Raw genomic sequence first — 21,942 nt, forward strand, 5'->3', positions numbered from 1 at the left:
ATGCTTTCTCAGTAATATCTGTCTTGAATTGCTTTTCCGATGGGTGCATAGGGATCTTTAGGTCCGAGCACGTTGTACCTTATATATATATGTGATTCCTTGTTAAATAAATAATTAAAAAAAAAAAGCAAGTGTATTCAAAACAGTTCTGCATAGCAGCCAATCAGATAACTCCATTTGTCTTCTAATTCATGTTAGAAAAACAAGATGTATCCTGATTGGCTGTTTTATGTGCATTTTTAAGAAAAGCATGATAGAAAAACAGGATATCACTACTTTATACTAACATTCTGCTTGTAAGTATATACAATAGGTATGACACACTGACTCATTTAGACACACTATTATACAGTCCTCTAAATGAAAGTTCTTTATTGTTCAGCACATATTAGTATGAGTGTGTACACAATCCCTTGGTATCTGGGTTTGTTCCTCATGCTGGTGCCAGGGGTAGGAGTGACCCATTAGAATGCTTGGGGTGGAGTAATGCATTGTGATAGAGACAGAAGAGGATGGCATTGCATGGAGGGTGTGTATGAGAAAAAGTATATACCAAAAAGAAACTAAACTGCCAGTACAAATCACATTACACTTCTTAGAAGGTATGTACCAATACCGGAGGATCCAGATGATGTTTTATATTACTGCTTAAAAACTGTTTATTGCAATAATATATTTATAAAATATACAGTATTAGATTTCACTATTTGTATTTATTGCATGTGTTATACTCTTAGTTTGTGGACTTGGAATGATATGAAGCTAGCTGAGTATAATTGTCCTAACAGCTGTCATTTATGGTTTACAACATTTAGTTATATTACTTTTTTGCTTATCAATCTTATTCAATATTTCCTCTGGCTAAACCCCCATGATATATGGCATATTTATTGTACATTGTTAGCATTTTCAGTGATAATATTGAGCACAATTCTCAGATTCCATTGATTGGTGGGGTTACAAGACGTCTTTAGCTTTGGTATGTACATTGTATACGCAGACGTTTGTCTAGTATGTCATGAAAGTGCTTGAAAGAAGTTACAAAGTGCTGCGGAGTGCAGGAGGTGAACAGAGCAGCATATGGCAAAGAATAATGAAAATCTACAAGAATATTGGTTGTGAGCTCTGTGCATCCAAATGGAAATAATTATAGCATAATATACTTATTGGGATATTCAAAATCTTTAATAAGCCTCTTCAGCTGCAATACAAGCTTTAAAGGCTTCTGCAGTTTTAGGAGATAATGTTCATTCAACGAAGCATAACTGCTGGGAGCTTGTAATGTATGTCTTGTCAAAATTCAGTCCGGATGCTGAAGTCTCAGGGGTGTAGCTTCAGACTCAAGGTGAGTTTATTCATGTCTATATAGGATGCACTGTGCAACTGGCCACCTAAAATTCTATGAGGTCAACACACATTTATTTATTGGACTAGGCAGTGGCCAGTGGCGTAACTAGAGTTTGATGGGCCCTGGTGCAAAGTTTTGACCTGGACCCCCCCCCAACCGTACACCGACACTCAGGGTATGGGATAACTTGACACTTGGGATACGGAATAGTGTGGCTGACACTTGGCTCTTTCCCTCAGCACCAAGGTTTCCCATGATCTGAAATTCTTCTATCAGCACTCAGCTTTCTTATGTTCTGATATCCATCTTGTCCTCAGCACCCACCTTCCCCATGCTCTGCTATACATCTTACATCTTTCCCTCAGCAGCCAACTTTCCAATATATCAGAGCATTGGAAAGCTGGGTGCTAAGGGAAAATGTATGGCAGAGCATGGGAAAGCTGGGTGCTGAGGGATAGAGCCTCTTTTCCTCAGCACAAAACTTTCCAATCCCATGTTTGTATCTTTGTCCCCCCTCGTATATAGCTCTCCAAGTACTATAATGTCCTCCACATAGCATTCCATATAGTATAATGGGTCCCACATAACCCTTCATATATTATAATGCACCCCCATAGTCCTCCATGTATTATAATACACCTCCCATAGTCCTCCATGTATTATAATTCACCGCATAATAATCCATATATTATACTGCACCCAATACTCTTCCATATATTATAATGCAGTCCCCATAGTCTTGCATATTTTATAATGCACCCCCATAGTCCTCCATGTACTATAATGCATCCCATATTCCTCCATATATTATACTGTAGCCATAGTCCTCCATGTATTATAGTTCACCCCATAGTCCTCCATATATTATACTGCACCCATAGTCCTCCATGTATTATAATGCAGCCCCATAGTCCTCCATATCTTATAATGCACCCTCATAGTACTCCATATATTATAATACAGCCCCATAGTCCTCCATATTTTATAATGCACCCCTTAGTCCTTCATCTTGTATTATGCATCCCACATAACATTTAATGCACTCCATAGGCACTCCATAGGCCTCTATGTACTCTAATGCACACCCATAGGCCTCCATATATTATAATGCAGACCCAAAGTCCTCCATGTTTTATAATGCAGCACCATCATATTGTAGTATGCAGCCTCCATATCATTTATTGCACCCCATATGCACCTTCAAAATATGTATAAGCAGTCTTTTCATATTGCATTATGCAGCCCCCATACCATTTAATGCACCTCCATAGGCCTCTTGCCACTGTGTACTCACTAATAAAAAAAAAAAAAACAAGTCCTCCAGGGTCGGACACTGAGAGCTCCTGTGCATGAATTGACCATGGAAAAATTAAATCAAAGTTACTCATTTTCACCTGGTCCAGTGATGTCTCTCTGCTGCTCCGTCTATGTGTACAGGCTGCAGTAATATTCTCACACGTGACCTTTTTAACCCCTTTACGACCGCCGATACGCCTTTTAACGGCGGTAAATAAGGGTACTTTTTCCGATCCGCCGCTTTTTAACGGCGGTCGGAAAAAAGGGTCTAGCGCCCCCCAGAGTCAGAAAATTTCCGGGGTCTCAGCTGCCGGGGGTAGCTGAGACCCTGGAGATCATGATTCGGGCCGGTTTTTCCGGTCCCCGCTCACCTGATGACCGGTATACACCGTATACCGATCATCAAGTTATAGTAAATGACCGCGCCGGTAAAAAATGATTTATCTCCCATCTGGCATGATCAAACATGCCAGATGGGAGATAAATCTTTTTCCCGGTTCCCTCCGGTCCCCCGGTGTCCCCAAAGTGCCCCCCCCGACCCCCAACCCCCTCCCGAAAATCCAAGATGGCCGCGCGCACCGGCGATCACAGCAGCGCGCCGGCCGCATTTACACTGTTCCTATGGTTTCTGTCGTATGTGCCATAACACATACGACAGAAACCTGCTCCCTAGGCCCTGCCGGGTCCCCCCCTACCCCCCCTACCCCCCCCCCTGGTGTCCCCCGGTGTCCCCCGGTGTCATACATACCTGTCGCAGCTCTGATCCCCCGCGGCCCCCTCCTCCGGCTCCTTCTCTGCAGACTCCGGTCACATGAGCAGAGCGCAGCTGTCAGCTTCCTGTGTTCAGAGACGCTGGCTGCTCGCACTCTGCAGCTGTGACCCAGGGAGGGTGGGTGCAGATTCTTTGCACCCACTCTCCTCAAATGGAGGGTCTGCCCTCCTAGAAAATGGGGGATACGTTCCCTGAACGTGTCCCCCATATTCTAGAAGGTCCAGAGGCGACGTGGGACATCCAAATGGATTATTGTGGATTTTTTTTTTTCTTTTCAATAAATTGGTCAATCAGGGAATGTTTGGGGGAGTGTTTTTTCAAATAAATTTTTTTTTGTTGTCAATTTTTTTTTATTACTGTCAATTAGTTATGTCGGGTATCTGATAGACGCCGTGACATAACTAATTGCTGGGCTTGATGCCAGGTGACATTACACACCTGGTATCAACCCCATTCATTACCCCGTTAGCCAACGCACCAGGGCGCGGGATGAGCTGGGGCGAAGCGCCAGAATTGGCGCATCTAATGGATGCGCCACTTCTGGGGCGGCTGCGGCCTGCTATTTTTAGGCTGGGAAGAGTCCAATAACCGTGGCTCTTCCCATCCTGAGAATACCAGACCCCAGCTGTCAGCTTCACCTTGGCTGGTGATCTAATTTGGGGGGACCCCACGTTTGGTTTTTTTTTTTAATTATTTATTTATAAATAATTAAAAAAAAAAAACAGCTTGGGGAGCCCTCCAAATTGATCACCAGACAAGATGAAGCTGTCAGCTGTGGTTTGCAGGCTACAGCTGTCTGCTTTACCCTAGCTGGCTATCAAAAATAGGGGGGACCCCACGTCATTTATTTTAATTCTTTTTTTTTTTTTTTGGGCTAAATACAAGGCTAGGCATCCTTTAGTGTCACATGAAAGGCAGGTAAGGGGAGCTTCCTCGTTCCTGCGGCGTCACACATAGCGATGTGTGCTGCCGCAGGAGCGACGAACTACATCGTTACTGCTGCAGTAACGATAATCGAGAATGGACCCCCATGTCACCGATGAGCGATTTTGCACGTTTTTGCAACGATGCAAAATCGCTCATCGGTGTCACACGCAGCAACATCGCTAATGCGGCCGGATGTGCGTCACCAATTCCGTGACCCTAACGACTCCGCATTAGCGATGTCGCAGCGTGTAAAGCCCCCTTAACAGTGAGAAATTTTTTGATACAGCAACAGTTTTGTGAAGTACCTGTGGATTCAAAATGTTTACTATACTCCTGAATAAAATCCTTGAGGGGTCCAGTTTCCAAAATGAGGTCACTTGTGGGGGGTTTCTGATGTATAGGTGCCCAAGGGGCCCTGCTAATGTGACATGGTGCGCGCAATTTACTTCAACTTTTCCAAAATTCAAATGGTGCTCCTTCCATTCCAAGCCCTCCCATTTATCCAAACAAAGGTTTTTGGCCACATGTGTGGTATCCCTGCGCTCACAAGAAATTAGATAACAACCTGTGGGGTACACGTTTTGTTGTTGCCTCTTGAAAAAGTGAAAAATGTGTCGCTAAATCAACATTTTTGTGAAAAAAATGAAAATTTCAATATGGCAACCTAAGCTTATCAAATTCTGTGAAGTATTCGTGGATTCAAAATGCTCAATATACACCTAGATTAAAGCCTTGAGGGGTCTTATTTCCAGAATGGGGTCACTTGTGGGGGACCTCCACTGCTTAGGCACCTCAGGGGTTCTCCTAATGCAACATGGCGTCCGCTATTGATTCCAGCCAATTTTGCAGTCAAATTGCACTCCTTCTCTTCTGAGCCCTGTAGTGTGCCCAAACAGTTGATTTCCACCACATACAAGATATCAACAAACTCAGGAGAAATTGCGCAATAAATTTCATGGTGATTTTTTTCCTGTTACCCTTGTGAAAAAAAAAGCTACCTGGTTGAAGTAACAATTTTGTGGTAAAATTTTATTTTTTTATTTTCATGGCTCAACGTTATAAACTTCTGTAAAGCACCTGGGGGTTCAGGGTACTCACCAAACATCAAGATAAATTCCTTGAGGGGCCTAGTTTCCAATATGGGGTCACTTGTGGTGTTTTTTTGCTGTTTACGTACCTTAGGGGTCCTCCAAATGCGACATGGTGCCCGCAATCTTTTTCAGCCAAATTTCCTTTCCAAAATTCAAATATTGCTCCTTCCGTTCCAAGCCCTCCCATTTCTCCAAACAAAGGTTTCAGACCACAAGTGAGGTATCACCGCGCTCATAAAAAAGTGGGTAACAAACATTGGGGTCACATTTTTGGAATTACCTCTTGAAAAGTGAAAAAATTGATGCTAAAGCAACATTTTTGAGAAAAAAATGAAAATTTTCAATGTGACAACGTAACGTTATCAAAATCTGTGAAGTACCTGTGGATCCAAAATGCTCACTATACCCCTAGATAGAAGCCTTAAGGGGTCTAGTTTCCAAAATGGTGTCACTTGTAAGGGGTTTCTGCTGTTTAGGTACCTTGGCGGACATGTAAATGCAACATGGTGCCCGCAATCTATTTCAGCCAAATTTGCTTTCCAAAATTCAAATATTGCTCCTTCTGTTCCGAGCCCTCCCATTTGTCCAAACAAAGGTTTCTGACCACATGTGGGGTATCGGCGCGTTCATAAGAAAGTGGGTAACAAGTTTTGGGGTTCATTTTGTTGTGTTATTTCTTCTAAAAGTGAATAAATTTGGGGTAGAGCAACATTTTAGGTAAAATTTTATTTTTTGCTTTTTTTCATTCCACTTTGCTTTAGTTCCTGTGAAGCACCTGAAGGGTTAATAAACTTCTTGGATATGGTTTTGAGTACTTTGAGGTGTGCTGTTTTGAGAATGGTGTCACTTTTAGGTATTTTCTGTCACTTAGGCCTCTCAAAGTCACTTCAAATGTGATGTGGTCCCTAAAAAAATGGTTTTGTGAATTTTGTTGAAAAAATGGGAAATTGCTGATGAACTTTGACCCCTTCTAACTTCCTAACCCCAAAACATTTTGTTTCAGAAATTGCGCTAATGTAAAGTAGACATGTGGGAAATGTTATTTATTAACTGTTTTGTGTGACATAACTCTCTGGGTTAAGGGCATAAAAATTAAAAGTTTGAAAATTGCAAAATTTTCAAAATTTTCATCAAATTTCCGATTTTTTCACAAATAAAAGCAAAAAATATCGTTCTAAATTTATAACTATCATGAAGTACAATATGTCACGAAAAAACAATGTCAGAATCACCGGGATCCGTTGAAGCGTTCCAGAGTTATGACCTCATAAAGTGACACTGGTCAGAATTGCAAAAAATGGCCTGGTCATTAAGTACAAAACTGGCTTCGTCCTTAAGGGGTTAATGCTCCGCAACTGATACCATCTACCTTGGCGTAATGGCTGAGCTCAGTGATAGGCTCCAGTAGTCATATGTGTTAAACATCACGGCAGTAAACAGAGACCAGAGCAGCAGCAAAGAGGAATTGCAGGTCCTGGGGAGGATAAGTGACCCTGAAGTTATTATTTATTCCCTAGCACAAGACTAATTACAGAATTACAACATGCAATATATATATATATATACACACACACACAGTCACATTCATGCATACTATTTATGCACAGAGGTACATATACTATATACACACATGCGCATATGACTCGCCCACCCCAGGGCTATGGGACACCCGGTGTCGGACCGGACTAGTCCGGGGGTAGTCAGTGGTGGCGGGGCCCGACTCCGTGACCCTGGCAGGAGTCAATTAATATGGCTTCAGTGGGGGTGCTTAAAATTTATATTATTCGTGATGCCACCTGTGGTTTGCGGCTATTAAGCCGCCGCTGCTGTATGGGGCCTACGGGGCTGATGGAATGGCAGCTTGGATGGTCCTGCTCCCCACAGGTGGAGCGGTGCCCCGGGGCAACTATTGGTGCTTGTAAGTGTCGATGTAGTTGCGGTGTAGGGCAGGGCCGACAGGGCGGTGAAAGGACCGGACACAAACAACTGTCTCTTTACCTTCTCCTCTTTTACTGGGTAAACGGTTAGTCCTGGGAGACCGTTACAGGTGGTAGAAGGCTCCGGCCGGCCTGGAAGTAACTGGGGTGCTCTTTTTGGCCAGCTGAGTATGAGGCCTACTCCCTGTTTTTCCTTTGCTTTCATAGGACCCTGCACTCTGAATTAACAATGGCCCTCTTGCTGCTGGGACCGGTGGTGCGTCCCTCTCCCTGTGTGGTAGGCTGCGCAGGCCCTCTCTGGTGCTTCTCTGCTCAGGTCCACACCGGGCCCTGGTGATGCAGCTGTACCTTCAGGTTGCTTATGGGCCAGGGGCTTGCAGCTCTCCTGCCCTTCGGATTCGGCTACCAGGGAAGGGTTTTACACCCTGGCAACCACAGACTCCGATGTCTAATTCTCTTCTGTGCCTCTCTGCCAATCCTGCTTTACTGGGCCAAGCTATTCCAGCTCCAGGCCCCAGTCCACAGGACAGCACTACTCTGCGTCTTCACTCTCCAAACTTCTCTAACAGACTGAACACTGACTCCTCCCTCAGGTCAGGCTTGAGGAATGCTCCCTGGAACTCCAGGTTCAGAGCTCCCTCTGCTGGCCTGAGGGAGAAACTGCGTTGGATGTTGGTACTTACTGGCCAATGATTTCCCCAATCACCTCCAGGCTCAGTATTAACCCTTTGGAGGGGCAATGCTGTTGTGGCGACCAGGTCCTGGGGCGCCACACTTACACACACATACCATATATATATATATATATATATATATATATATATATATATATATATATATATATATATATATATTTATCTATATCTATATATATATATACACACAGGCACATATACACACAAGCACATATACCATACACACAGGCACATATCCACATACTATTTATGCCCAGAGATACATATACTGTATGCACACATGCATATACACACATCATATATACAGTTAGGTCCAGAAATATTTGGACAGTGACACAATTTTCGCGAGTTGGGCTCTGCATGCCACCACATTGGATTTGAAATGAAACCTCTACAACAGAATTCAAGTGCAGATTGTAATGTTTAATTTGAAGGTTTGAACAAAAATATCTGATAGAAATTGTAGGAATTGTACATATTTCTTTACAAACACTCCACATTTTAGGAGGTCAAAAGTAATTGGACAAATAAACCAAACCCAAACAAAATATTTTTATTTTCAATATTTTGTTGCGAATCCTTTGGAGGCAATCACTGCCTTAAGTCTGGAACCCATGGACATCACCAAACGCTAGGTTTCCTCCTTCTTAATGCTTTGCCAGGCCTTTACAGCCACAGCCTTCAGGTCTTGCTTGTTTGTGGGTCTTTCCGTCTTAAGTCTGGATTTGAGCAAGTGAAATGCATGCTCAATTGGGTTAAGATCTGGTGATTGACTTGGCCATTGCAGAATGTTCCACTTTTTTGCACTCATGAACTCCTGGGTAGCTTTGGCTGTATGCTTGGGGTCATTGTCCATCTGTACTATGAAGCGCCGTCCGATCAACTTTGCGGCATTTGGCTGAATCTGGGCTGGAAATTTATCCCGGTACACTTCAGAATTCATCCGGCTACTCTTGTCTGCTGTTATGTCATCAATAAACAGAAGTGACCCAGTGCCATTGAAAGCCATGCATGCCCATGCCATCACGTTGCCTCCACCATGTTTTACAGAGGATGTGGTGTGCCTTGGATCATGTGCCGTTCCCTTTCTTCTCCAAACTTTTTTCTTCCCATCATTCTGGTACAGGTTGATCTTTGTCTCATCTGTCCATAGAATACTTTTCCAGAACTGAGCTGGCTTCATGAGGTGTTTTTCAGCAAATTTAACTCTGGCCTGTCTATTTTTGGAATTGATGAATGGTTTGCATCTAGATGTGAACCCTTTGTATTTACTTTCATGGAGTCTTCTCTTTACTGTTGACTTAGAGACAGATACACCTACTTCACTGAGAGTGTTCTGGACTTCAGTTGATGTTGTGAACGGGTTCTTCTTCACCAAAGAAAGTATGCGGCGATCATCCACCACTGTTGTCATCCGTGGACGCCCAGGCCTTTTTGAGTTCCCAAGCTCACCAATCAATTCCTTTTTTCTCAGAATGTACCCGACTGTTGATTTTGCTACTCCAAGCATGTCTGCTATCTCTCTGATGGATTTTTTCTTTTTTTTCAGCCTCAGGATGTTCTGCTTCACCTCAATTGAGAGTTCCTTAGACCGCATGTTGTCTGGTCACAGCAACAGCTTCCAAATGCAAAACCACACACCTGTAATCAACCCCAGACCTTTTAACTACTTCATTGATTACAGGTTAACGAGGGAGACGCCTTCAGAGTTAATTGCAGCCCTTAGAGTCCCTTGTCCAATTACTTTTGGTCCCTTGAAAAAGAGGAGGCTATGCATTACAGAGCTATGATTCCTAAACCCTTTCTCAGATTTGGATATGAAAACTCTAATATTGCAGCTGTGAGTGTGCACTTTCAGCCCATATTATATATATAACTGTATTTCTGAACATGTTTTTGTAAACAGCTAAAATAACAAAACTTGTGTCACTGTCCAAATATTTCTGGACCTAACTGTACATTCACATACACATAGTATATACACAGACACATGCACAATTATATCCAGTACAAGCAACATAGGTATGTATGTAAAAACTAACAGTCAGATCAAATAAGTATATACTCACCTCTCTGTTTCTTCATAAGTTGCTGATGACACATGGAGTTTGTCCTGCTCTTCCTCTCCTGCTGTGAATATGGATCAGTGTGGCCGCCATCTTCCTGTTGCCCCCTCAACTCTGCCCTCCTCTCCTGCAGAAATCAGCTCCACAAACATAACTTTGGGAATCAGCTCCGCTTTGGCTGCGGCCGCCATCCTTTCCTGAGTGGTGAGAGCCGGCATCTTCTCCCCCGCGCTCTTAGCCGGGGAGGGGCAGAGCACTGAGCAGAGCTGAGAGCTGCAGGAAAGCATAGTATGGGCCTCTAGCTGGTTTTGGGGCCCATTGGCAGAGATGTCGAGTGCAGGCACAGCGGAAGAATGAGGAAGGATGGAATGAGTGCTCCGCTCCAGCCTTCATCATTGCTGTGTGCGATGACGGGTGAGTGGGGGCCTGGTGGTGCCGCTGACACCATGCCCCGTGACTCACAGGCTTCATAGCAGCAGCGTCGTCTGCCACTGAACAGCACAGCTAATTCCTGTATCCCATTTCCATTTTTTATATATATATATATATATATATATATATATATATATACATTCATGTATTACAGTCATCTGATATAAATGGTTTAAATAAAGACATAATTCTGATAGATATACGTATAATGCCAAAGATATGGACATACATAAATATGATCTAAATTAGAGTTTTGACATTGAGTCCAATTTGATAAAGCTGTTTTACTGTTAATTTTCCCTACCTTGTCTACTCTGGTTCCCCTATCCTAATGCCTCCCCCATTTCTCTTCAGTACTCTATTAAAATTTTGAAAATGTCAACAAAAATTATATTGAAACAGAGAGGAGCCGGCGGCTTCTCTGCAAGGCGGGCGCCGGGCCACTAACCCTGTTGGGCCCGGTCACAGTTGCGATCTCTAAGACCGCTGTCGTTACACCCCTGCCAGTGGCCCAATTCATATCAAAGCAAACTTGGTCAAGAACTACAGCAAACATATGACCTCTGTAATTGCAAGCAAAAGTTTCTGTACCACATATTAAGTTCTATTTTTGTAATGTATTAAATACTTATTTCATGTACATTAATTATTTTAAAATCATACAATGTGTCACAGTTGAAATGTACCAACGATAAAAACTTGCCAAATCAGCAGTTTATCAAATACTTATTTTCCCCACTACATGTAGCAAACATTTCCTGCATTCTAGTAATCCTTTTTATGGGGCTTATCAATTGCTAAATTAATTTAATATAGACTTTGAAGCTGTGCTATGAAAGCTAGTTGTTGACTTGTCTGGGGATATGCATTGAGTTCCCCAGACTAATCCATTCTTTCATCATGTAAACCCTGCCCTGAAAAATGATTTGCAAGACGGACTTCACCGCCAGCTCCTTGTATATCTCATTCATGCACACAATGATCTCCCTCCCTGGGAATGTGCAATGAAGCTGAGTATACATCCCAGGCTTCAACGATGCATTGTGCATGTGTGGCACCCCTGAGGCTCTGGTCGCCACAGGGTACTACACCTCAGTTAAGGTGTGGTATACATCTTAGGTAAGGGGGGGGTTAACCATCGGTGTCACCACATTTCATCTCACATACAGTTAGGTGCTTCTCACTGAGGAGCTGTCTTAGGGCTAACGGGGGGGTGGCCATGTAGAGTCATGGGACTTTCCAGTCTCTAGGACAACCGCCAGGGGGCAGGCACCACTGGGGATAGATGTAGGCGCAACACACTCACACAAGACAGTCAAGTCGGGACCATAGTTCTGACAAGATCTCTCTGGAACTCTTTGATCTTCACTAGGCTCGGGGTTTGGAGCGTGAGCTCAGCCTACCTTCCACGGGGAAAACCCTAGGAAAGGACTCTCTCTTTCTTCTCCTCAAACACTGGTGGTGGCCCCTCACTTGCTTGGGATTGATTGGAGCCCATAACGGTGGTGAACGGTACTACTGGGCTGAAGTTGTCAGTAAAAGACACCTTGAACCCGCGGAGACTCTTGTCCTTACCGGCGTCACCACCCAGCGCTTAGGCGCCAATGGCTATTATAAACCTCTTCATCCACCCAGGGCCCACTCCACCTGTGGAGAGCGATACCATCCCGGCTGCCATAACACCTGCCCTGGCAAGGAATTCTGCAGCAGCGGCACAGGACATGTATGAATGAGAGCAGCAGGGGATCACTTATTCTGTTTATCCATATAATGACTTAAAACAAATTGCGGACAACCTCTTTATCTGGCAGACTACCATGTTTGAAGATTGTTGTAATCTAGCAAAAAGAAAAAAAATCCTATTACCTGTCTGATAATTTTATGGCTATCTTATCATCTACGTGCCAGTGAACTGCTGTTAATTTAATTGTTTCCTTTTACTTGACAGTCATGCTAACTCATTTTATTGCTCCATTTCTTATAAGAATACATTTTTATTATCACTTCCTCTTGAGACGTTGTAGTCGTGCCTTGTGGTTGTGTGACTTACGGGAACTGGTCTAGGGATTGCAGGCTATGTGATCACTATTTATCAGCGTGCTGCTGACACTTCTTGTTTGCATAATTTGTGTGATTGCCAATATTTCTCCGTGCATCCTGTTTTCACCAGTGACTTTTTCCTGCTGATTTTTTTTTTTTATATTAGGAACGTAAAGCTTTAGAAAAATCAAGAGCTGGTTCAATGGCAAATGCCCAGCAGTTAGCCCGCGAAGAGGTGAGTACTAATCAATGTAAAGAAAAACAACCTAAAAAACGCAAATAATGAATCGTGGTCTATGTCTATCTTTGTGCAAAACAAACAGCACAGGGAGGTGACATAATCTATGTCACCATGTCAAAAGATCACTTCCCCTTTTTTCTAGAAATATATACGAGCCATCAATATTGAGAGGTTAAGAGGATAATCACACAGTTAAAGGGATTTCACACTTTCATGTATATAAACATGGGTTTTCGAATTTAAAACCATAAATTTTAGCACAATTTAGGTTCTTTAATGATAAATTGTGCAATTCTCGTGACCAAAGTAATCATTTTAAAAATAAGATTGAGGTTCTGCAGACTTCACTTTAAATTATTTATTTATTTTTTTTCAAAATCTGCTGTCAGTCAGTATTGTCCTCTTCTAAATGCTGAAATAGTTTACAATTAAAGTTTTAGGGTCTAGTCTACCACCTAACAACTTAAGAAGTATTAGTTATGTCTTCAGCATCAGAATGTAAAAAAAGAGAGTTTTCATCCCTTGGCAGCAAAGATTAAGAGTGTAAATAAAATAATATGTTAAAATACTGTCGAAATTGGCTTTGTCCGATGATTTCAGTATTCATAGCCATGAACCAGCAAAATACCTTTCAGATGAGAGGTGATAAGTGATTGCAGGAAGTTTCACCAATTGTACACCTGTTGACCACATGAATGGAGAAGTGAAGTATGTGTCCTGCTGCTGTATTCAATGTCTATGGGATTAATGAAGATAGTTGGGTACCTCAGTCAGTCCCATTGACTTTGAATTGAGGGGTAATGCTCATGTTGAACCGCCGTTCTGTTCATACAGAAAACTTTTGGAATAATGGAAATAGTATCATTTTTTCAAGGCTCTCATGGTTAGGGATGAGCGGACCCGAACTGTAAAAGTTCTGATCCGCGCGGTTTCAAAGGTACTCGGCTACAAGGCCCAGTATTCCGGGTGTTTGATCCGGATCTGGCATTCCAAAAAACTACTTCCAGGTCAGGCATTTCATGCATTAATTTCCTGTGCCAGTCATTATCGGTCATCGCATATGCACGGCTTTCCCTGCTTTCCCCGCCCACCAGCCATCCTGGTGTCTGTGATTGGTTGTAGTCAGACGTGCCGCCAACCTGTGTGACAGTGTTTTACTGCAACCACTCACAGGCGCTGTCTGCAGGTCAGTATCATGATATAAAAATAAATAAATAAAACTATTGGCATAGTGTCCCAGCACAGATAAAGCCCATGGCTACAGACTGCAGCCTCCAGCTTTGCGCTCATTTTGGCTGTGTATCAAAATAAGAGGAACCGCATGTGGCTTTTTTTTTTTTAAATTATTTAAATAAATAATTTTAAAAAAATGATGTGCGGTCCCCCCAATTTTGATACCAAGCCAAGATAAAGGAAGACAGCTGGGGGCTGGTATTCTCATACTGGGGAGGTCTATACTTATTGGACCGCCCCACGGCTTAAAAATAGCAACCTGCAGCTGCCCGAGATTGTTGCATCTATTAGAGGTGACAAGCTCGGTGCTTTAGCCAGCTCTTCTTGCTGCCCTGTTGTGGTGGCAATCAGGGTAATAGCAGGGGTTAATAACAGCTCACAGCTGCTACTAAGCCCTAGATTAGTAATGTCAGGCGTCTATAAGACACCGCATCACTGATCTGTAAGTGATAGTAAATAAACACAAACACAGAAATAATCCTTTATTTGGAATTAGATACAAAAAATACCCTCTTTCACCACTTTAATAACCCCATAAACACCCCTGAAGGTCCGACATAATACACATGAGGTCCCACGGCGATTTAGCTCTGCTACATCTCAGTCACAGCGCACAGTCATAGAGCATGACTGCCCGCTGTGATTGCAGAGACTGATCCGTGATGAGTGATGACACTAGAGGTTCCCATCTGTGCCGCAAATAACCTGAATGAGGTCATAACTTATCACTGTTCAGTCATTATCTGTCTACACTCACAACAGGCAGTCATGCTCCATGGCCACTCACTGTGACAGGGATGTAGCAGAGCTGAATCACCGTGGCACCTCATATGGATTATGTCAGACCTGCAGGGGTGTTTAGGGGGTTAATAAAGTGGTGAAAGAGGGTGCTTTTAGTATTTTATTCCAAATAAAGGATTTTTCTCTGTGTTTATTCTTTGTATTTATAGGATTTGTGATGGGGGTTTCATAGACCCCTACCCAGCACTAATTTTGAGCTTGATGACAGTTGTGCTCTGTTATTAACCCCTTATTACCCTGATTCTCACTGCACCAGGGTAATGGGAAGAGCCGGGTAAAGCGCCGAGCTTGTCGCAACTAATGGATTCGACAATTTCGGGCAGCTGCAGCTTGCTACAGTATATTTAGGCTGCTGGGAGGGCAATAACTATGGCCCTCCCCAGTCTGAGATAACCAGCCCTCAGCTATTGGGCTTTATCTTGGCCGGGTATCAAATTGGGGGGACCGCACGCTGTTTTTTTAGATTATTTATTTATATGTATATATATATATATATATATTTTTTAAAGTCACATGTGTTTACGCTTAATTTGAAACCCAGTCAAGATAAGCTCAGGACCGAGGACTGCAGCCTGTGGCCTTGGGCTTTATCTGTGTCGGGGATCATAATATGGTGTGGCCCTATGCCAATTATTTTATTTATTTATTTTTCCTGTACTGGTAGTGTCCCACTGGCGTATGACTTGCAGAAGTGCAATGCGAGAAAATCTAGCATTGCACTCATCTCCATGTAAGACAATGCTGCAGCTCAACTCTGCAACTTTTTTCGGACTGAGGAAAAAATAGCATCATGCTGCGATTGTCTGCGAGTCTCATATCACTCGTATGCATACAAGTGTATGGGTGTGAGAGAAACATCAGACTGCACTGATGACATTCAAGTGCAGTGCGATATATGCACAGGCTGACAATGGAGGAGATTGAGGGGAATCCCTAAATCTCCTCCGCAGCTGTGATTCAATCACAGGATCGGATCATAGTCATATGACAATCGGTTCACGCTTGCAGCAGATCCTGAGCCGAAATTCATTAGCATATCACATCCAATACTGTCGCATCCAATGCCATACGCCAGTGTGACCCCAGTCTATGATATTGATGAGCTGGGATTAGAAGTAGTGAGCTGACAAAATGCCACTCAGTATGAGGGGCGTGTCTAACTTCAACCAATCACAGGCGCCGGTGCACGGGGAAAGCAGGGCATATTCAATGAATGTTAATTAGCTGCTGCGAAAGTGAATGTGCGACCTGGGAACAGCATACCGCCATGACAGATCTTCGATAAGTACACCATGCGCGCACCTATCTCCCCATCCTTTCTACCAACATTTTTAATCTCCAGCTTCTTATATCTATAGACTATGGGTACTGGATTCCAGACCAGAACCACATTTTTTAATAAATGATAACAGTGACCTGCTGGTCCTGGTTTTCTGCAAGTCTGCTCATCTCTAGTCATGGCATTAAAAGTATAATGTTTCAGACCCATCCCGCCCCAGCAGCGGTCGAACCGCTCGGATCTGGGTGTCACTACTCGTGGCTCGATGGTCTCCGGACGCGGGGGCTCGGGGTCATGCCGAAACGCGATGGGGGGTTATTTACAGGGGAGTTGGATAGTTTGTGATGCCACCCATGGTGTGCGCTAATAGGGAGTACCGCCGCTGCCGTTGGGAGTACTCGGGGTGATGGAGTGGGGCAGTCAGATGACGTTACCCTCCACAAGTAGGTAAAGGCCCCGGGACCCCAAATATTGGGATGGATTGCAGGGGGAGCGCAGGCTCGCTGGTAGCAAGGATTAATCGGGTACTCACTCAGAAGGAAATCAGACACTGACAACGTAGTAAACCAAGTCTCTGGGTGCCGCTGCCCTCTTGGGGAGCTTGTCCGGGTTCCGTCCCCTGCAGCATTGCCTGGTGGTCTGTAACCTGCCTCCGTGCACAGAATTTGAAAGTGTTCAGGTGGCCCGTAAGCTTGGAGCTGTCCGGGCCCCGCTCCCTACTATGGGTAGCAGAGGAGCTTGCTCTCAGGAGCTCACGCTTGGGATTTCAGTGGGCTGCTTTGCTTGAAAAGCCCTATCCCTCTCATTGCGCTAGTGCCCCTGTTCTCTGAGCTTCCTGGGAACAGTCCATAAAGGCCCTGTCCTCCGCAGGTTAATTGCCGGGTTACTTGAAGCTTCTCCCCGACCTAGGGTCCAGTACCCCGACGTGCTTTCGGACCCAGACCGGCTATCGGACTGCAGCTGCCGACCATCCTCCTTGACTAAGCCAGCACCCAGTCGCAATCTCCCGCGACTGGGTCTCCAACTCCTCCGGGTCCAGACCACCATCTGCAACCCAATCTATGTTTTCCTCTGGGAGCTCCAACTCCCAGCTTCCTCCGAGCTCCTCACAGCTCAAGGGCTACCACCCAACTCTTTGCTCCCCTGGAGCCGACTGACTTGTCACCTCCCACCTCCCTGTCTGACCCCTAGGTGGGCGGCCCTATTCCAGCTTAGCAGCCCACTGGTGTGCCTAACAGGGTGTGGTGCGAGGTGTGATTGGGATTTGTGGATGCTGATGGAGGCAGTACTGCAAGTTGGGAACCCAGAACCATGGGGGGTTGAGTCCTGCACTGGGACACAAGAGCATGCAGTACCCTGTGATGACCTGACTAGTCTAGGGGCATCACACTAACAGTTGAGGAGATCTTGGCCTTTATTTATTTCTGATACAACTGAAGGGGAAAAAGTATAGTACAGAATATAATACAGTATATAGGAGTGGGAATAATTTATTCCCAGAATTTCAACATAGAGGAATATATTTAGGTTGGAGTCCATTATGGCTATTTATTTAATACTGTGTATTTATACGATACATATCAGAATCAAGGTTGGCGATGGGTGGGGGGCTTCTACAGGGTATTGTACATACTTATTACTTATAAAAACAATGTTTTTATGTTTTGGCTTGATTTTCAATGGTTTACACTGTATAAATAATGCACTTTTCTACTAAGAAAAAAAATAATTAAAAAAGTAACAAAGAAAAAAAACATATTAGGGAACAAAACACTGATTGTCAGGGATGAATGTTCATCGGGCATGTCTGATTTCTCATACAGATTGCAGAAGTAGTCAGCTGAATGCATGCTCATGTTAATGGGAGAGATGGCCAAGATAATTGTTGGCAGAGCAATCGACAAATTGGACATACTTTCACACAAAAGCTCCAAAATAGGCTGGACAAAATTCTTGGCACCTTTCCAAAATTGTGGGCAAACAACTTTGCTTCAAGCATGTTCATTAAAACTCACCTGTGACAGGTAAAAGGTGTGGGCAATATGAAAATCACACCTGAAACCAGATAAAAAGAGAGGTTGACTCAAACTTTGCAATGTGTGTCAGAAAGAGGAGAAGAGAACTTGAGAACCAAAATTATTGAAAATATCAACAATCTGAAGGTCACAAGTCCATCTAAAGTGATCTTGGTGTTTCTTTGTACACGGTGCACAACATAATCAAGAAGTTTACAACCCCTGTCAATGTAGCTAATCTGCCTGGACATGAACATAAGAGAAATATTGATGAAAGGTTGCAACGCAGGATAGTTCGTCCAGATAGTGGATAAGCAGCCCCAATCAAGTTTTAAAAGCAATTCAAGTTGTCCTGCATGCTCAGGGTGAATCAGTGTCAGCGTAAACTATCCATGGACATTTGAATGAAATCAAACACTATGGAAGGAGACCTATTAATACCACAATGCTGAAAAAGAGACATAAAAATGCTAGACTGCAGTTTACAAAATGTACATGAGTAAGTGAAAATCCTTCTGGGAAAATGTCTTGTAAACAGATGAAACCTAGATAGAGATTTTTGATGAAGCTCAGCATTCTGTTTACCGAATATGGAATGAGGCCTACAAAGAAAAGAACACAGTACCTACAGTCAAATATGGTGGATACTCAAATATGTTTTCTGGTTATTTTGCTGCCTCTGGCACTAGGTGCCTTGACTGTGTTCAAGGCATCATTAAATCTGAAGATTAGCAAAGGATTTTGGGTTGCAATTGTAGTGCCAAGTGTCAGAAAGCTGGGTTGCATTCTAGGTCATGGGTCTTTCTTCAGGACATACAAAAAGCAACCAGAAATTAATGGAAACAAAGTACTGGAGAGTTCTCAAGTGGTCAGTAATGAGTCCAGATCCAAATCCCATTGAACAACAGTGAACAGATCTTAAAATAGCAGTAGAGAAAAGACACCCTTCAAATATGAAAAACCTAAAGCAGTTTGAAAAAAAGAGGGTAGAAAATTTCAGCTGAGAGGTGTAAGAAGCTTGTGGATGGTTATAAGGAGCGGATGATTGCAGTTATTTATTCCAAAAGGTGTGCAACCAAATATTAAGCTGAGGGTGCTAACAATTTTTGCAATAATTTTCTGGAAGAAAAACTTAAATTTCTGGAACAGTTTCAAGGGTGCCAACACTTTCAGCGATGACTGTATGGCCATTTACACAGCAAAATGATCATGTATGAGTGTTCCCAGGAATGGTCATTCATGATAATCTTGCAGTCTTGCAGACGATCACCAACTGAACAAACGTTTGGGGTGCAAAAAAAGAGTATCATTCTCAGCAGCTCATCATCCTGTGTAGACAAGACTCTTGCGCCCAAGAACAATGGAAGCCTATGCACATTGAACAACCTATTCCATATCTTTCAGTGTGCATCTGAAGCCGAGTCAGCCTGTATACACAAACTAGTGCATGACCACTGATCAGCAAACAAAGCAGCTGATCAGCAGTCATTTATTGCCCAGGTCGGCCTGTGTAAATGGATCCTTAATATATAATAAAATACTACCATGTAGATAAAATTATAGATAAAACCAGAAAAGGGTGTGAAATCTGGCAACTTTGAAAATTAAAAAACAAAACCTTAAAAAAAATAAAATGAGATAAAAAATAAATTAAAATTTTTTCGAAAATTCAGACTGTGGGATTAAAACAAACAAACAAACAAACAAACAAACAAACAAACAAAGCAGAAAGAAAAGGTATACAGCAGTATATGAACAAAAATTTCTCCAGTACAACAAAAAATATGACTTATGAGCAGTGCACCATATTTACTGTATTTTTTGGATTATGAGACGCACTGTTCCTCCCCAACATTTGGGAGGAAAATTAGGGGTACGTCTTAAAATTCGAATATAGCTTACCGGGAGGTGGAGAATTGGGGTGGCTGTCTGTGCAGTTCTCTATGCGGGCGGCCGGGTGCCTGTCTGTGTGGGCAGCCAGGTGCCTGTCAGTGCGTGCAGGCGTCTGACTCTCTTTGTCAGCGGCCAGCTGCCTCTCTGTGCAGGCGGGTGGCCTGCTGGCTGTCACTCAGTGCTGGCGGCCGGCTGGCTGTGCGGGCTGCGGTGCCTGTGCAGCTGATGTCTCAGATGGTCTGTCTGCGGTCCGGGCTTCAAATGATGGCGCCCGGAGTCAGAGTGTAAGCAGATGGAGATCTTGGATGAGAGCGACATCTGTGCACAGGGCACTCCGGTTACCATTTTTTTGAAGCCAGGACCACCAACAGAGAATCTGGGACACTCTTCACACTGGCCTGCTCCACTACACATCCACCGCAGCTTCCACTGCCAGTACTGACCCGCTGCAAGCACTGACCCGCTGCCAGCACTGACTCGCCGCTGCCAGCACTGACCTGCCGCCGCCGCTGCTAGTACTGATTTGCTGCCGTTGTGAGCACAGACCTGCCGCCGCTGCGAGCACTGACCCGCCACCGCTGCAGGCACAGCCTCTGCCCCCTGTGACACCGCTGCCGCCCACCTCCGGTAAGGCTGCTTTCACATATCCGGTTTTAGCAGTGCGGCTCAATCCAGTTCAAAAACCTATGCAACGGATGCAGCAAAAAAAAGTATCTGTTGCATAAGTTTTTCCATGTGGCCCGTCCGTTTTTTGACGGATGCGGCTTGATACTGAGCAGGCGCAGTTCAAAAATCCGCATCCGGCGGCCGGATGCGTTTTTTGCCACAGGACGCCGCATCCAGCGTCCATAGGCTTGTATTGTAAATTGCGCCGCATTGCGCTGGATCCGGTGCGATGCATTTTTTTTCGCTGCACAAAAAAATGTGCCAGGCAACGTTCCATCTGGCCGCCACATGGGCTAAATATGCCGCATCCGGCAAAACCCAGACGCAACGCAAGGCCATGCGGCACAATACGGCACTAATGCAAGTCTATGCGGGAAAAAACGCAACCGGCGGCAAAAAAAAACGGTTGCATTTTTTCTGCAAAGTGCCATATTGTGCCGCTCAGCAAAAAACGGACATGTGAAAGCAGCCTAAGACACCGGAGTATAAGACGGACACCATTTTTTTTTACCTTTTTTTAACTCTAATTTTGGGGTGCATCGTATAATCCGGTATGTCTTATAAAACAAAAAATACGGTATCTACTTTTCTGGTAATGCGAACCCCTGCTGCATAGTGATGCACAGATAATTCTGTATGTATTATCTTAGTGTCTATGGTAACAAATAACAAAACAAGCATTTTTTTTCATTGGCTTAAAATGATATCTCAGGCATTTAAAAAGGATTTTTAACCAGTTTTTGCATGTTATACTGGCCACAAAATGGAACTGTGACTGCACAGTTGAATAGAATGTAGTTTTAAGTTTTACATTTCTCCTCTCCATTGCAGAGATATTAGCTTGTAAGTTACATTATAATTCATGTCAGGCCATGTGTACACATTGAATATTTGGTGAGTATTTTTACCACAGTATTTGTAAATAGAGATGAGCGAACCTGTCAAGGTTCAGTCGGTGTCCGCCGACTTTTCCGATGTTCGCTGAACAACTAGACGAATATATCCAAACAACACTGAATTCAATGAGAGGCAAAACTTATGTGTTACTATGGGCTTGGGAGACTGGTGTTAGTAAGGGCTAGGGGAGCTAGTGATAATAAGAGCTAGGGGGGCTGCAAAAGAAAGAAACTAAGAAATAACACAGGACAATTATATTTACTGAGTCTGAGGCGTGGCTGTCACATTGCTTTCGGGTCTGCTGATTAACCTT

At 43.7% G+C, this 21,942-nt stretch overlaps 1 protein-coding gene across 1 annotated transcript in view; it reads left to right on the forward strand.

Annotated features, from left to right (window-relative positions):
- The first annotated feature begins 513 nt into the window (after nucleotides 1-513).
- Nucleotides 514-21,942, forward strand: part of HK3 (hexokinase 3) — a 204,989-nt gene continuing 183,560 nt past the window's right edge. The window contains exons 1-2 of the mRNA XM_075344649.1: nucleotides 514-602; nucleotides 12,771-12,839. Of these exons, the coding sequence (XP_075200764.1) occupies nucleotides 12,807-12,839 (33 nt within the window). The 5' untranslated portion in view covers nucleotides 514-602; nucleotides 12,771-12,806. The remainder of the gene's footprint in view (nucleotides 603-12,770; nucleotides 12,840-21,942) is intronic.

Source organism: Anomaloglossus baeobatrachus, chromosome 4 (genome assembly GCF_048569485.1).
Source record: "Anomaloglossus baeobatrachus isolate aAnoBae1 chromosome 4, aAnoBae1.hap1, whole genome shotgun sequence".
In the NCBI taxonomy this organism is placed as follows: Eukaryota; Metazoa; Chordata; class Amphibia; order Anura; family Aromobatidae; genus Anomaloglossus; species Anomaloglossus baeobatrachus.